This window comes from Hemiscyllium ocellatum, chromosome 10 (genome assembly GCF_020745735.1).
Source record: "Hemiscyllium ocellatum isolate sHemOce1 chromosome 10, sHemOce1.pat.X.cur, whole genome shotgun sequence".
Taxonomy (NCBI): Eukaryota; Metazoa; Chordata; class Chondrichthyes; order Orectolobiformes; family Hemiscylliidae; genus Hemiscyllium; species Hemiscyllium ocellatum.
In genome coordinates, this window is record NC_083410.1 from 72862833 (window position 1) to 72881019 (window position 18187).

Consider the following 18187-nt stretch of genomic DNA (forward strand, 5'->3'; position numbering starts at 1 on the left):
AGCAAGATTGAAAACTCTGCATTTAAATAGGGATAAAGGTTCCTGGAACTTTGTTTTTAAAAAAAGTTATATCCCCCGAGTTGGGTGTTTCAAGTAATGTAAGTTAGCATGCTGAACATGAAGGTTTGTTTTCAGACATTTTGTCACCACACTAGTAACACAATCAGTGAGAGCCTCTGGTGAAGCGCTGGTTGTATGTTCTGCCTCTCTCTCTATTTATAGGTCTTAGTGTTTTTAAGGTGTCATTTCCAGTTCTTACTTTGCCAAGGGAAGGTAGATAGGATCTAAATCAATGTGTTTATTGATGGAGTTCTGGTTAGGATACCATGCCTTTAGGAATTCTCATGTGTGCCAGGTGAAACAAAGACAGCTTGATGGTTTGTTTTCAGACTAACTTACATATCTACCTTTTTTCCTCCGCTACATTGACTGACTGCATCGGTGCCACCTTGTGCTCCCACGTGGAGGTTGAACAGTTCATCAACTTCACCAACACATTCCACCCCAACCTTAAATTCATCTGGGCCATCTTAGACACCTCCCTTCACTTCCTGGACCCCTCTCTCTCCATCAATGGTGACTGACTCAACACTGACATTTTCTACAAATCCACCGACTCCCACAGCCGCCTGAATTACACCTCCTTCCACCCAGCCTCCTGCAAAAATGCTATCCCTTATTCCCAATTCCTCTACCTCCACTGCATTTGCTCCCAGGAGGACCTGTTCCACCACAGGACAGACCAGATGGCCGCCTCCTTCAAAGACCACAATTTCCCCTCCACTTATCCACTTCCTACACTTCTGCACTTGAGCCCCCACCCCTCCAACCGCAATGACTGAACCCCCTGCTCATCATCATCCTTCATGCTCTTTATCATCCTCCACCATTTCCACAACCTACCCCAGCACCAGAGATATTTCCCTCCCCACCCCATCCGCTTTCCATAAAGACAGAAGTTAAGTTCATTTCACGACTGCATTGTCAGGTCCACGCTCCCCCACCCCAACTTCATTCTAAGCCCCAAAGAAGCCATCAAAGTTTCACCTGCACATCCACGCATTTCACTTACTGTATCCGTTGCTCCTGACGCAGTCTCCTCTGCATTGTGGACATAGGATATCTACTCATTGAGCGTTTCAAAGAATGTCTCTCAAACACCCGGACCAACCAACTCTACCAGCCCGTGGATGAACACATCAACTTCCTCTCCTGCTTTGCTGAGGGCACGCAGGTCCTGGGCTGCCTCCGTTGCCCTCCTTATCACCCGATGCCTGGAGGAAGAATGCCTCCTCCTCTGCCTCTGGACCCTCCAACTCTATGGTATCAATGTGGATTTGACCAGTTTCATTTCCGCCCCCCCCCCCCCCCCCCCCCCGCCCCATCTTTTTCCCAGTTCCAACCTTCCAGCTTAGCACCGCCTTCATGACCTGTCCCATCTGTCTGTCTTCCTTACAACCTATCTGCTCCATCCTCACCAACACCTTCTAACCCCACCTATTGCACTCTCCGATACTGTTCTTCCCCCAGCCCCACCGTCCTCCTGTTTCTATCTCCACTCGAGGCTCCCAGCCTCATGCCTGATGAAGGGCTTTTGCCTGAAATGTCGATTTTTCTTGCTCCTTGGATGCTGCCTGACCTGTGTTTTTTCCAGCACCACACTCTCTTGACCCTTGCATGTCATCAACCTGAACTACAAATATTCTCAAATTGTTAGGCGTATCAATTTTAGGCAGTGACCAACCGCTGGAAGATGTGAAAAGGAGTAGGCCATCTGGCCCCTCGAGGCTGCTTTGCTGTTCAACAGGTTCTTGGTTGATCTTTTTGCAGACTCACTCCACTTGCCCACCTGCTCACCATGACCTTCAATTCCTTTACTATTCAAAAATCTGTCTACCTTTTGCCTTAAATACATTCAACAAAAGAACTTCAGTTGCTTTACTGGATAGAGAATTCCACAGATTCACAACCTTTTGGGAGAAGAGTTTCTTCTCAACTCCTTCCTAAATCCGCTCTCCCTTTTTTTATTTTTGAGGCTATGACCCCTAGTTCTAGTTTCACCTGGCAGTGGAAACAACCTCTCTGTTTCTAGCTTATCTATTCCCTTCTTCATAATTTTCTACAAGCTTCCCCACCATTCTAAAGTCCAATGTGTATAGTCCCAGTCTACTCACTCTCCTCATAAACCAATCGTCTCCATTCCAGAATCAATGTAGTGATCTCCTCTACACCCCTTCCAGTGCTAATATATCTTTTTTCAAGTAAGGCGATCAAAACTCTATGCAATATTCCAGGTGAGATTTCACCAGCTGCAGCATAACCACCTTGTTTTTAAACTCTTGACCTCTGGCAATGAAGGACAGTATTCCATTTGCCTCCTTAATTACCTGTTGTGCCTGCAGATCAATGTTGTGTGATTCATGCACAAGGACACCCAGGTCCCTCTGCACAGCAGCATGCTGTAATTTCTTTTACCACTTTATATTCCATTTTGCTGTTTATTCCAACCAAAGTGGATGATCTCACATTTACTGAATTTGTACTCCATCTGCCAGACCCATTCCATATTATACTGCAGACTTTCAATGTCCTCTGTACACTTCACTGTACTACTCATTTTAGTGTCATCTGTGAACTTTGACACATTACACTTGCTCCCCAACTCCAAATCATCTCTAAATTGTAAACAATTGCAGCCCAAACACTCAGCTCCAATAGAAAAGCATCTGCAAACTTACTAACTGTACCTCTTGCTGTATTTTATTGTACATTATACCATTGACCGTGGATGACATTTATCAGTGTTGTCATGATGCCAATAGTAATAGCATCCAAGATAACTAGATGGATTTAAACATTTTTTTTATATATGCAGTGCTGCGAATAAACTGTATTATGTATCTTACAAGAAACTAACTGTACATGGGGCAGCATGGTGGCTCAGTAGTTAGCACTGCTGCGAACCCAAGGACCTGGGTTCGATTCCAGCCTTGGGTCACTCTGTCTGTGTGGGGGTTGCATATTATTCGTGTGTGTGTGTGTGTGTGTGGATTTCCTCTGGGTGCTTTTGGTTTCTTCCCACAAGTATTGGCCGTGCTAAATTGCCCATAGTTTTCAGGCAGCTGTAGGTGCATTAGTCAGGGGTAAATATGAAGTAATCGGATAGGGGAATGGGTTTGGGTGGGATAGCTCATCAGAGGGTGGTTGTGGGCTTGTTGGGCCTTGGCCTGTTTCCACACTAGGGATTCTAAGAAAACATCTATAGAATCAGCATGATTCAATATAGACCACTAAATTAGAGATATGAATTCTCACTATAACCATGTACACCAACCTTATTTCAATCTAATATTTTATTTCTGTGTCTCCTTTTTAATCGTGTACCCTGTGGTGAATGGGGAGGCCAACAAAGCTGGCAAGCTTTTTTTAATGAGGCTGTATACGAAGGACAAAAACAGCTGTAATAAATAGTTGTTTTTCAGACCAGAGGATTGCCTTTTGCAGACAAATCAATGTTTTAATTTTGAATCTGTTGAGACTTTTTTTTCCCATTGAACCATGGCTAACACAGAGCTGGGATTTAAAATATTTCCAAGCAGCAATGCACAGCCTTTCCATCTTCGGTGGTCTTGATGGAGACATTCCTCTGCCAAACCAGAGTGCAATTTTGATATTTATTAAAGGAGTCTTCAAAAGCACTTGCTATAGGCTATCCATCAGCCCAATAACACATTTAGCTTCAAACTTGGTTGATTCCATTTAATTAGGTTCCAATGGAAATAACTCCACAGAGCCCAGTAACACTTTATGTACACATAGTACTTGACACTGGCCTGGCTTCCTTGGAGCCAGCTCAGAGGTCAAAACCTCTGATAGTCCTCTAACAGAACCAGGTAAACTACCCTAATAAGGAAACTCATTCTGAGGTTCACCTGGCTGACCCTTGTTACAATCATGACTCTTCTACTCCAAGTTTCAGTTGTGAACTTTTGTTCCGATGCTGTTTTCCTATCCCATGGAAAGCTCAAAGCTGAATATAATGTGTAGTTTGAAAAGACTCTTGTGAACAACTCAAACCTTGCAGGCTTAAAATTGATGTTTTATGCATTTCTTTTCTACAGGTAGTCAAAACAGTTGGCCTACGAGAGATCTGGTATTTTGGACTCCAGTATATAGACAACAAAGGATATCCAAACTGGTTAAAGCTTGAGAAAAAGGTAAACGCACTTTTAAGTCTTGACTATGATCAGAGTAGTTCTTTTTCATTTCAAGCAGGTGATCTTGGTGATTTTCCCCCCCCCCCCATCTAATTTTCATTTCATTTTTCTTTCTCAATAACAGGGATAAAAGTAACTTATTCAAAACTACCCTCCCTGTTTTCGCCATCAAAGTAGAATGTGATTTAATGCTCTTTTACGGGATGTTACAGTTTAGTACTTTCATACAAAGTATGATGTTGGCTGTTGCATGTCAAGGAATGGCTGTCATTGTGAATGTGGATTTTTCAGGTCCAGAGTACCAGATGTAATGTAAACTTTATGTATTTGCAGTATTGGTGATAAACTGAATTGTGCAAATTGAAAGAAGCTGGAGACAGTCAGGACTACAAATGCTGGAAACCAGAGTCTGTCAGTGTGAAGCTGGAAAAGCACAGCAGGTTAGATAGCATCTAAGACTGCTGTGCTTTTCCAGATTCACAGCTATTGAAAGGAGCTAGTCACTTGCTTTCTACATTTAAAGCATAGAAAGCAAGAGGAAAAACTTGTTCATTACTCAAATTTCCAGTTTATAAATATTTTTCAAAGTTCTCAACCTCTTGCTTTCGTGTTAATGCGATTAAAATATAGTTGCGGATTGGATATAACCATGGAAGTCTTACATTGAAGCATGTGATCATTCACCCAGTTCTATGCACATTAGCTTGTTGCTAAAACGATTCAATAATATTCGGTCTGATACCCCTGGTCCTACCATAACTTTCCTGTGGTGAGTGGTCCATATTCTAACAAAGCTTTGCTATTCTTCATAGGTGCAGAAAAGAAGGTTTATTCTTCATAGGTGCAGAAAAATTAGCCTGTTCCTGTGCCAGCAATCTGAAAGATCTGTCCACTGAGTACCATTTCTACAATATCCTCAAACTTTGTAAATTTTCCTTCAACTTTTTATCAAGTTTGTGATTCTGCTCTCACTGCCTCTTTTTCAGTGCATTTTAGATCCTCAATCATGGTTAGAAAAAACTGTATGTCATGAAGTCCTCTGAATTGTCATACTGCTGTCATGCTGATTGTATGGAGTGTTGTGACCAAAGAGATGCTTGGTGTTTAAATGTTTATGACAAGAGCGGATTGCATTAATTGCATTCTTTAATTTTAAAATGTCTAAAAGGAGTTAATCACTTGTTGATCACTTTCTTTAAAGATCAAAATTCAACTTTTTGAACCACTTCTGACAATATTTTACTTATAATTTAAACCAATATTCAATTTAAAGCTACCTAATTGAAAATCCATCTTGGGTATTGATTTTGAGCAGCTGCATCAAGTCTCTCCAACTGGGCTTTGCCATCCCTAGTACTGTCCTAGTCCATCTCTTCTGTCCCCTTTCTCATGCAATGAAATCATTCTTAAAATGTGTTTAGAATTGAATGCAGCACAGTAACTTAAATCTAAAATATATTTTGGAAAGGTTTAACTTTGTGTACAGTGCTTCTATAAGGCCAAGAGCTTATGTTTCACACTAACTTCAAATATTTGTGTGCACATTTCTCCTCCTCACAGATAATTACCACACTCCCTTTGTAAAATTGTTTTAGTACTTGTTACAGAAATGCACCACATGGTGTTTTCCACAGCCCTTGTTTGTCCTGTCCAGTTGCATTCTACCTCACTTATCTGGATTGCATTCTGTTTGACTTTTGGGAAAAGGGAGTAAGACTTTAAAGGTGATATAAAACAAATCTTTGCAAGAAGACTGAGCTTCTGGTTGCTTACCATTTCAATGCAGCACCATGTTTCCTGACCAATATTCCTGTCTTGGGCTTGCTAAGTGCTTCAGCAAAGCTCTGTGCAAGCCGAAAGAACAGCATCTTATTTTTCAGCTTTGACAAAGGGTCAGTTAGACTTGAAACGTCAGCTCTTTTCTCTCCTTATAGATGCTGCCAGACCTGCTGAGGTTTTTCAGCATTTTCTCTTTCGTTTCAGATTCCAGCATCTGCTGTAATTTGCTTTTATCTTATTTTTCTACTTGGGAACTCTGCAACCTTCTTGACTCAAATATAGAGCCCTATACTTAGTGCCTGTGCACTTTCTCCCACATCCTCGGTCGAACCAGACACCACCACCATGTGGATTGCAAGCATAAACAATCCTTCGCCAGCCACTAATGGTCAGCATTAGCAGCAATGTATTATCCCAGGCTGACCTTTTACCCATTCCTTAGCTCAACTGGTTTTCTCTCTTTGAGCTTCATCTCCACTTATCACTGAATTCCCTAATTGCCATCACCACAAGCACTTGCGCACCTTCACTAGTATGTATGCCAACCTTTTCCCAGCCGCAATCAGCTCTGATCCAGTGACCCCTCTTCAATGTAAATTCTGCTTTCTTTTCACTGATGCTGCCAGATCAAGTTTTTTTCCAGCAATTTGATTTTGTTTACAATTTGTAAACTGCATAACATTTTTTTTCAAACCAGTCTTGCTATTGCTTATGCAACTTTTTAAAGATTTATGATAGGAGCAACAATACAGATCAGAAGAGAGAGACTTCAAAATGCTGCCATTTTACAGGGTGCTATCTTTCCACATTAGTCCCTTCAAAGTTCATTACATGTAACTTCTATCTGCTGTTACGTTCACAATCTTTTGTCATCCTGTAATCTGGTAATTATCTTCACTCAGTTTACTGTTTTGTCAACTTTCATACAATTTTAAAGCTTTGTTTTTCATTTGTTCATGGTGGTTCGCTACTCTTATGCCAACGTTTTAAGAAAAAGGGAGATTAATGAGCCCAGTATTGACCATTGGTAGATCGAGCATTGGTGTCCATGCAAATGCAAACTATTTTCCTATCGGGGAAGGGGGGGAAATCACTGCCACCTTTTTTTTTCTTGATTGCTGTCATTCAAGTCAATTTATTAATCCGTGCCATTACTTCTATTCTAATTGTTTCCTTCTGTTTGGCACTTCCTTAAGTACCTTCCGAAGCCGCATACAAAGCGACCCTCGTAATCGCGGAATAATTTTTCCGCGGTTTCAGTTTCTGTGGCCCAAATATATCTGGAACCTTCTGGAATCAGGAGGCTGCCGGAAAAGTATGTTTCCCATTTTAAATACATGGGTTTGCTCCTATCCGCGGTTTTGGACTTCCACAGTAAATTGTGCAATGTGTCACCTGTGGGGGGGGGGGGGGGTTGGGAGGAGAGAGAGAGAGAAACTAATGTACTATTACATCAATGTTTATATTGATTATAACTTTTTATTTCCTTTTGTAATTCCATTTATTTGTTTGAACTGCAAACTTTGAAGTTCTCCTAGAAAGGCAAGTCCTCATCCTCTAATGTTGTTTGAAAATATTATGATAGCTCAGTGGTTAACATTGTTGCCTCACAGTAACAGGGACCTGTGATTGATTCCACCCTTGAATCACAGAGCCTTTGTAGAGTTTGAATTTTTTTTTTCCCCTGTGCATTTCTTCTAAAGATCAAAGATGAGTAGGTTAGGTTGATTGGCTGTGGTAATTTGCCCCTTGGTATCCAAGGAAGTCTAGGCTAGGTGGATTAGCCATGGTAAGTGTGAGGTTACAGGATATGGTAGAGTGGGTGGGATGCTGTTCAGAGGGTTGGTGCGGACGCAAGGGCCAAATGGCTTCCTTCCACGGTCTGTAGGGGTTCTATTTTTTTTTTAAATTGTGTTCATAACACCTGTTTTTGGCTACTACAATTCAGCTGTGTGCAGTTTAAGGAGAGGGGAAATTGCAATTATTGATTGTCTAAGGGAAAAAGCAGAGTTGTTTTGGGTTGCCACTGGGTTTAATTTACTTTTGCAAACATTTCTTTTTGTGATTTCTTTAAACCAAACCTAAATATGCTTCATCTGAAAATATCTTGATTGATCTGTGTTTGCAACTAAAAACCTGCTTTCCTCAATGTTCCTTATAACACTTGAATATATCAAATGACTCCCTGAATCCTTAAGACATCTCTTCTCTCCATCCAACTGAAAAGGAAGCAAGTCACAGAGTGCAGCTGTATTGAGTATTAAGAGTAAGCAAGACTGGATAGTCTGTCTTATTAAAATTCTCATTTTAAAGACCGAGTTAATGGTGTGAATTGACATAAAGTATGATATTGTTGCTATCATAGCAACATGGTTGAGGGATGGAGTGTACTGACAACTCAACATTTCACAGTGTAACATCTTGAGGTGAGACAGGAAATGCAATAAGGGTGTTGCCGCACTATTAAGTAAGGAGTCCAGCAGTGAAGGCAGATGATATCCTGGAAGGAGCTTCAAACAATGTTTTGCATGTGGAACGTTTTAACAGGACAGCTACTTTACTGGGAATATATTAATCAGCTCTCTGAGAGTTAGCAGGAAATAGAGGAACAAATATGTCGACAGTTCACGTGGGTGGCTGAGTAATAATCAGGATAATTTTATACCAAAAGTGGTTTTCAGAGAATCCCTATAGTGTGGAAACTGGCCATTCAGTCCAACTTGTCCACACCGACTCTCCAAAAAGCGTCCCACCCAGACTCCGTCCCCTACCCTATCCCTGTAACCTTGCACTTTCCATGGCCAATCCACCTGACCTACACATCTGTTGGACTGTGGGAGGAAAGTGGATCACCTGGAGGAAACCCACACTAACATGGGGGGAGCATGTCAACTCCATACAGAAAGTCACCGAAGGCTGGTCTTGATCCTGGGTCCCTGGTGCTATGAGGCAGCAGTGCTAACTTCTGAGTCACCATGCTGCCCCAAACTTCCAACTTCCCCAGCATTAGATTGGGATAGTCATAATGTTAATGCTTAAGATGGAGAAGATTTCTTAAAATGTATTAGGGGGAATGTTTTTTGTATCAATACATAAAGGCCCAGCAAGGAATGACACAGTGCTGAATCTAGTTCTGAGGAAATTAGCCAGGCAAGTGTTCAATGTGGTAGTGGGGGAAACATTTTAGATGATAGCAACCACAGTACTGTACAGTTCGAATTTGTTCTGGACAGGGAAAAGGCCTGCAAAGACACTTTTTGGATTGGTGGGAGGCCAATTTCATCAAAATAAAGCAGGATCCAGTCACAATACATTGGGAGCAACTCCATTGGGTAAGTTCACAGCCGAGTGGGGGTCATTCATAAAGGAGCTGGGAAAAATACAGGTCCAGTCTGTAACCCTTTAAAAAGAGATGTGGGAACAATAAGGTCAGAGAAGCCTGGATTCTGGACTGGATAAAGAAGCATAGGGCTTTTAGAGAGTCTGAAAAGAGAAATTCAACTGTAGCTAAATACAGGAAGTGCAAGAGGGAACTTAAGAAAATGTGATGATACTAAGGCTTTAAAAGATGTACTTTGTCCTTCTCTTTGAAAGAGATGAAGATAGAGGTGCTGAACTGTCTTTGAATCCAATAAACAGCATGTGAAGCCTTAGGACTTTTCCAAAGTTGGAACAATAGAAGCAGCTTGAATGGGTGGGGCTCAAGCTCCCCCAGAGCCAGCACTTTTAGTTTCGCAGTTGTAGTTGCTAGGGTCTTGAAGCTGGGCTTGAAAGCTGCAGTATTTCTCTCCTGCAGCTATCTTTGAGTTTTCTCTTGATGTTTTTCCTCTGGACTAGAGAATTGCATGTGAGACCATCTATCTTCATTGAAGTTGCCTTTGCTAAGGGTGTGTTTAAGAAATGTTACTATGTAAAGGAATAGTTGCTGTTAGTAGTTTTTATATAATCTATTCTATGTTTTCCAATTTCTTCCTTGTATTTTTAACTATAGTGTATCAATAGAGTTTGGTCAAGCTATCAGTCTTGAAACAACAATCAAATTGCATCTGGAACACTTGCATTTAAAATAAGAAAAAGTAAAGATCTAAGCTATCCTCTTAATATTTTGAGGGGGTTTGGTCTGATCTGTAAGACACTGGGGGCTCTAGGCTTGATTTTAAAAATCTGTTTCTAGGTTGGATTGAAGATTGTCGGACTCAAAGGCAGTGAGTGGTGAGATTAGTTTTTTAATTTCAGGCATTGCATTTGGTTGGTTTAAAGAGGTTGGCCTCCTGTTTATCAGTAAGATATGCTTATCAATAAGAGTTTTCTGGAGGTGGAGCTGGGATGTGTACAGGTCCAATGTGCAACCTTTTAAAGGGAAATGTAGGAGCAATAAGGTCAGAGAACCCTGGATTCAGGGCTGGAGAAAGAAGAATAGGATTTTTAGCACATTCGAAAGGAAAAACCTCCAATTGTGGCTAAATACAGAAAGTACAGGAGGGAACTGAAGATGTGGTATTATGGCTTTAAAAGTCACTTCAGAAGATTTACAGAAAGTGAGCAAGGTGGTTTTTGGAATTGGGAAACAAGCAGTTGGGGTTGCCTGAGTCTGAGAATAGAAGAAAGGAATTCTGGCAATCACTCAATATTTGCATTCCGGAATCCCATCTGACTCTTTAGAAATGGTTAAAATTCAGTTACAAATGAAACCGCTTGAATGTGAAAAGGAAACTAAACCATTTGGATTACAAATGAAAGCAGAAGAAAAGCAAGGTGGGGGGGGGGGGGGGGAGGGGAAGAGAGTAAAACAACAGGATGAAGATATGGCAGCAGAGCAGGAAATTGGAATTTGTGCATTTTCTAGTGGTACTTATGAAAGTCTCCTTTATTTTGAACATCTGTCCCATAACTCTGGATTTATTTCTCATTCATGTTTTGCTAGTTTCTAAAATTTCATCTTAAAGCTGTCCATTTAACCAATGCCATAATCTCTGCCTTTGCTTCTAACTTGATCCTACCCTTGCTTTGTTCAATTTAGGATATGTTCATCTAGCTTTTTTTGTTTTTTCTCCATTGAATATACCTTTAAGAATTTTTTTTGTATAACTGCCACTATTACTTTACCAGCCCCCCCCCCCCCCCCCCCACCATCAGTTTTCCCCAATGCATCCTTATTAACTTGGTTGGCTTTGACTTGGTTACCTTGATGTGGGTTTGTCGTACTAGTTTCAGATCCAACTTTGTCACTTAATTTGAATGTACAATTCTTCATATGATCATAGTTAAAAGGATCCTCGTGGAAGGATGAAGTTCTTCTTTACTCAGTAGAGAGTCATAGAGATGTACAGCATGGAAACAGACCCTTCGGTCCAACCCGTCGATGCTGACCAGATATCCCAACCCAGTCTAGTCCCACCTGCCAGCACCTGGCGCATATCCCTCCAAACCCTTCCTATCCAAATGCCTCTTAAATGTTGCAATTGTACCAGCCTCCACCATGTCCTCTGGCAGTTCATTCCTTGCATATACCACCTTCTGTGTGAAAAAGTTGCCCCTTGGGTCTCTTTTATGTTTTTCCCCTCTCATCCTAAACCTATGCCCTTAGTTCTGGACTCCCCCACCCCAGGAAAAGACTTTGTCTATTTATCCTATCCATGCCCCTCATAATTTTGTAAACCTCTATAAGGTCACCCTCAGCCTCCTCCGCTCCAGGGAAAACAGCCCCAGCCTGTTCAGCCTCTCCCTGTAGCTCAAATCCTCCAACACGGGCAACATCCTTGTAAATCTTTTCCGAACGCTTTCAAGTTTCACAACACCTTTCTGATGAGACCAGAATTGCATGCAATGTTCCAACAGAGGCCTAACCAATGTCCTGTACAGCTACAATATGACCTCTGAACTCCTGTATTCAATACTCTGACCAATAAAGGAAAGCATTCCAAATGCTGCCTTCACTGTCCTATCTACCTGTGACTCCACTTTCAAGGAGCTATGAACCTGCACTCCAAGGTCTCTCTTTGTTCAGCAATACTCCCTTGGACCTTTTCCATTAAGTGTGTATAAGTCCTGCGAGGATTTGTTTTCCCAAAATGCAGCACCTCACATTTATCTGGATTAAACTCCATCTGCCACTTCTCAGCACATTGGCCCATCTGGTCCAGATCCTGTTGTAATTTGAGGTAACCTTCACTGTCCACTGCACCTCCAATTTTGGTGTCATCTGCAAACTTACTAACTGTACCTCTTATGCTCGCATCTAAATCATTTATATAAATGACAAAAATTGGAGGGCCCATCATCGATCCTTGTGGCACTCCACTGGTCACAGGCCTCCAGTCTGAAAAACAGCCCTCATCTATCACCCTCTGTCTTCTACCTTTTTGAGCCAGTTCTGTATCCAAATGGCTAGTTCTCCCTATATTCCATGAGATCTAACCTTGCTCACCAGTCTCCCATGGGGAACCTTGTCAAACACCTAACGGAAGTCCATATAGATCACATCTCCTGCTCTGCCCTCATCAACCTTCTTTGTTGCTACTTCAAAAAAACTCAATCAAGTTTGTGAGACATGATTTCCCACACACAAAGCCATGTTGACTATCCCGAATCAGTCCTTGCCTTTCCAAATACATGTACATCCTGTCCCTCGGGATTCCCTCCAACAACTTGCCCACCACAGAGGTCAGGCTCACTGGTCTGCAGCAGCAGTAGACTCGCCAACTTTAAGGGCATTTAAATGGTCATTGTTTTTACCCATATGTCTGTCCAATGACTGCAGATGCTGGAAACCAGAGTCTAGTTTAGAATGGTGCTGGAAAAGCACAGAAGGGCTTCTGCCCGAAACGTCGATTTTACTGCTCCTCGAATGCTGCCTGAACTGCTGTGCTTTTCCAGCACCATTCTAATCTAGACATTGGATAGACATATGGAAGAGAATGGAAATTGTAGGTTAGATGGGCTTCAGATTGGTTCCACAGGTCGGCACAACATCAAGGGCCTGTACTGCGCTGCTCTGTTCTATATTGATTACTTTTGTCTCCTCAACTATCTGAACTTTTAACATGTTCCTCCTTTGATTCCACAATGAATTGATCAAATAAATTTATGCTGACTAATTTAAAATGCCTTTCAAAGGATCATATTTGCAATATCAGTTGCTGTACCCTCTGATCAACTGTCTTAATCCTTCATCAAAGAGCTCAGTCGCACACTTGTTTTGCTTTGGAGTCAACTTTGAATTTGCTAGGCCTTATAATGATTAGCTTTAACCATTGTGGGAGCTTTAGCTGCAGGTGCTTTTCCTTTTTAGTCCATTTACCAGCACCTTGCCCACAGCCTTGTATGTTTTGCCACTGCAAATGCACATCTCATTCACTTTAAATGTTGTGAAGCTTTGTGTGTCTATCAGTCTTTATAGGCAAAAAAAAACCTTGTACCTTGCATCCGCCGCTAAACCTGCTGCTTAGCCTAAAGTTTTGTCAGCTAGTCATTGGTCCCACCATCAAGGGAAAAAATTTCTTCCAGTCTTCAACCCTCCTGCCCACGCCATGTACCTTTTACAAAAAGATGTAACTCAATCATGTACCCTCAGTTTCCTCTGCTGCAAGGAAATCCACTGCAGTTTATGCAATTCTTTCTTCATAATTAAAACTCCTCAGCCCAGACAGCATCCTAGCAAACTTCCTCACACCTTTCTGAAGTATAATCATATCCATCCTAAAATGTGTACAAAATACTGTAGCTATGGCTTGTACAGTTACAGATTTGCTTACCTGCTCTTAAACACTGCCTCACATTCCATATATTGCCTTAATGGCTCTATCCTCTTATCCAGACACTGTTTTAAGGTACAAGAGGGCATGCACTTCCAGCTTCCCCCTTTAAATTCTTCCATGTTGCTCTTTTCCTGTTTTGCTCAATTTTTTTTTGGTTGATCCCATTCCATTTACGCCTTATCTTTTTTAAACTGAAGGAAGTTAACTTTGATCTCTAGGCTATCCTTTTCCATAACTGTTCTAAAGTTTATATTGTTCATCTGAACTTTCCCAACAATGTTCTGATGTACTTGAAACATCAATGACAATGTTTTCTTGATTTTTTCATTTGCTGAAGCATTTCATTTAGTCAACTTCACTACATTATCCAGAGCCAGATACAACCCTGCTCCTATCTTGCTGGATTGAAATTCAGTGATAGGCACATATGAATTGGGAGCAGGGTAGGCTATTTTGATCCTCTCTTACTCTTCCTGTAAGTTCATGGCTTATCTGATTGTGGCCTCAAACCCATGTTCACACCTATTCTTTTGTATTCTTTTATACCATTATTATTTGTTCTTTGCTCATTTTGCATTGTTTCTCTGGGACAGAAGAGCCACCTGTGCTGGAAGTGTTTCAACAGGTCTGATCAAGTTATTTCAAACTACGATCACCAACAATTCTGTCTATGAACTCTTAACTACATCATCTTTCTGTAGTCCCTCCTTTTTTGTTTTTCTCAACGTTTCTATATCATTTGAAGTCAGGAGTATTTTATGTTCTTAGCGCTCTTCTTTTGAGATAGGTGCCTCTCTTACTGTTACTTTATCATATTCCAGCTTGGTAACATGTATCACCCAGCCTTTTATTTTATGCTTTGTGCATTCCCAAAGCAAAATGAGCTACCAGTATCTAATTGAAGAAGACAAAACTGTATTCAATTGATTGTAAAAATATACAATAGGACCAAGATTAAGTAGTAGGCCAGAAGACTGGGACAATTTTTAAAAACAAAGCATGAATAAGAAGAATTTAGAATTAGAAATTATCCTTTTAGAGTAAAGAGACTATAATTTAAGATGAAAATGAGATATCTTAGAATGTTTTGAATCTTTTAGAATTTTCTACTGCAGAGCCATTGAACTTCTTCAAAGCTTGTGAAGGACAGGCACGAAAGTGGAGTTGTGGCCATGATCCAATCATAATATATTTTCAAATGATGAAACAATATTGAGAAAATACCTCACTTGTATTTGCTCCTGTGATTCCCTTTTTTTAACTATTCTTTACTCAGTACAATTTAACTTTTCCCAACTAGTGAGTAAGCATAGTAGCATTTCGGAAGATAGAGACGTAGCAAATGAAAATTGAAGAACTGATGCTGAAGTGATGCATGCTGGTAGTCAAAATGAGGGACAAAATGAACAAAAATGATACCATTTTAAATGCTGTTAAAAAGGTAGAATGATATAGTATGCCTTAAAAATTGAGAACATTTTAAAACTGTTGTTTGACTTCTGCTGAAATATGCAACCACCTCTGGGTACCATATATTAGAAAAGATAGCAAAGCCTTGGATGGTGCAAGAGGAGGCATACTGGAGTGGTACTGGTGAAGATATTAGTTAAAAGATTAGACCAACTGTTTCACTCCTTTAGAGCAAAGTTAAAAGAAAAATTTGATGGATCTTCAAAAACCATAGGGCGGTATGGTGGCTTGCACTACTGCCTCACAGCATAGAGACCCAGATTCGGTTCCCGCCTCTGCTGACTGTATGGAGTTTGCACATTCTTCCTGTGTCTGCGTGGGTTTCCTCCGGGTGCTCCGGTTTTCCCCCCTCAAATCAAAGATATGCAGGTCAGGTAAATTGGCCATGCCAAATTGCCCATTGTGTTAGGTGCATTAATCAGGGGTAAATATGGGTCTGGGTGGGTTACTCTTTGGAGGTTCAGTGTGGACTTATTGGGCCATAGGGCCTGTTTCCATACTGTAGGTCATCTAATCACGGTGCTTTGATAGTGAGTATGGTGATGTCATTATTTCAAGCAGCAGAAGCTGGAGAATAAACAGTAAATGCAGAGATGACATGAAAGGAAGGAAATGTTTATATAATCTGTAATGGGTGTCAACAATGACTTTATTTCAGCTCCACAACCTTTTTACTATGCTCCTGATGTTATATACATGCTCTAAAATAAATATATCTCATTCAACCCAGTCGTAACTTTTGCTATTTCTGTTGGTTGGTTGTTTGTTCCAATACTGCTGTTCTCTGAATTTTGTATCCCTTTCTAATTCTGAATCAAAGCTAATCAGTTTGTGCTTCTCCACAAGGTTACTAGCCACCTTGAAATAACATTTAGTTCCAACCCACTCGACATGAAACTCTCCCGCCCTCTTTCCCCCCCCCACTCAACAAAAAAAAAGTACACATGACCCGATTGATGCATTTACAACTGCTCCAACTACTAAACAACCTGTGATTGTTGCTTTCTACACAATGCAGTTTTCCTTGTCCTGCACAATGAACCTGCACAGTCTGGGTGAATGTGTGGCCTCTTCTAGCTGTATCAAACTACTCTGTATGCTGCCACTCTTTCCTGCCACATATCTTTTTAAAAGCTGGTCACTTTTTAGTGTAGAAGACTACATCTGTAACACATCTTACATTCACTGGCCCTTTGAAGAGTAACCCACCCAGACCCATTTCCCTCTGACTAATACACCTAACACTATGGGCAATTTAAAATGGCCAACTCATCTGACCTGCACATCTTTTGAACTGTGGGAGGAAACCAGAGCACCTGGAGGAAAACCCCACAGATACTGGGAGAATCTGCAAACTCCATACAGACAGTTGCCCAAAGCTGGAATTTAACCTGGGACCCTGCTGCTGTGAGGCAGCAGTGCTAGCCATTGAGCCACCCTGCTGCCCATATCCACCTTCCATAGCTCTTCAATGCTATGGATCTTTGGTTTTTCTAACACCTCTCTTTGGAATGCTTCCAAATGGGTAGATGTAACTAATGACTCCATTCCCCTTTCTAGCACTCCTATCTGAAAATCACCAAGGTTTTTGCTCTGCATCTCCTCTCAAAATAGTTAATGAATTCTAGATTTCTGTTTTCTTAAAAATAGAACATTTGGTGGATTTGAATGTGGAAATTTTTTTGGGAATCTTTTAGTGCTTCTGTTAATCCTGACTTGTGTAGACCGTTGCTCCCAATTGCCAAACCAATCTTTAAAGGCTTGTTTTTATGCATCTAACACCAAATCTAGAAACCAAAGCACCAAATTATTGTGTTTTTGGGAGTTCTGCTATATTTTAATTTAAATGACGGAATTTTGTGAACATTCTGACAGCATCTTTAATCTTGTGTGCTATCAATCTGGCACAACCTGATCAGTTGCTTTTCTTGTAAATTAAACGTGCCTCTCAATACGAATTGGTCTGTTTACCAGCAAGAGCTGAAAATGTGTTGCTGGTTAAATGATGAAGGGCTTTATCCCGAAACATCGAATTTCCTGTTCCTTGGATGCTGCCTGACCTGCTGCGCTTTAACCAGCAACACATTTTCAGCTCTGATCTCCAGCATCTGCAGACCTCACCTTTTTACTGTTTACCAGCAAGCTGTATTTTCAGGTCACTACCATAATGACCAAAGGTATCTGGTTGTCTCGTGCAATTTAACACTGCTTAAGATGGCTGTCTGTGTATTATGCTGTATATTAAGTTGCTGACTGTTCAGCCATAATAAGCCTCATTGGCATGACGTTTTCCTGTTATTTCACCATGTCATGTTGGTCTAATATCAATCCCTGAGGAGCAATAATTGATTTAACTTTGGTTAGTGTCTGTGTTCTACTGTTTTGTGATGTGAATGTTACAGCACACCGATATTTCTGTGCAACTTGCAAGGACATTGACTGGCAATTAGTCTGCACAGTATCATACAGAGCATGTGGAATCCTATTTAAACATGAACGCTTTTCTTTTGAAGGTGAAGAATACATGGGTAGTCTAGAGTACACTTGCAACAGTGAGTGTGTCATGTTGACCGGTTTCTGCACTGCCTACATCTTTCTAACCATGTAGGAGGCTTTCCACTAACTATTCTTTATGAACTCTGTAGCTACTGGCTGTCTGCTCCTGGATCATCAGATCCAGGAAATTTTCTGCATTCTGTATGAGCTTCATTGATTCCAGCCCACCCTTGATCTCCAACTCAGGTTAAAGCAATTGGAGATACTTTTTCACAATTCTTCACGTGAAGTGTCCATAATTTCTGTGCAGCAAACAAAATGCAGGTTTAAGACATAGCAATCCACCTTGTGAAAATGGGCAGGTGGCAACGAGTTTACCCAAATTATCCATGAAGGTCAAATTTCATAGGTATCCGAACTGCTATGACTGACTTTGGTGAATAAAATTCTGAAACGTCACCAGATTTA

General features: G+C 40.9%; 1 protein-coding gene across 2 annotated transcripts in view; it reads left to right on the forward strand.

Annotated features, from left to right (window-relative positions):
• ezrb (ezrin b) overlaps positions 1-18187 on the forward strand; it is a 119079-nt gene that overhangs the window by 57343 nt on the left and 43549 nt on the right. For both annotated transcript variants that reach the window (XM_060831600.1, XM_060831601.1), the window contains exon 4: positions 4122-4217. In XM_060831600.1, the coding sequence (XP_060687583.1) occupies positions 4122-4217 (96 nt within the window). The remainder of the gene's footprint in view (positions 1-4121; positions 4218-18187) is intronic.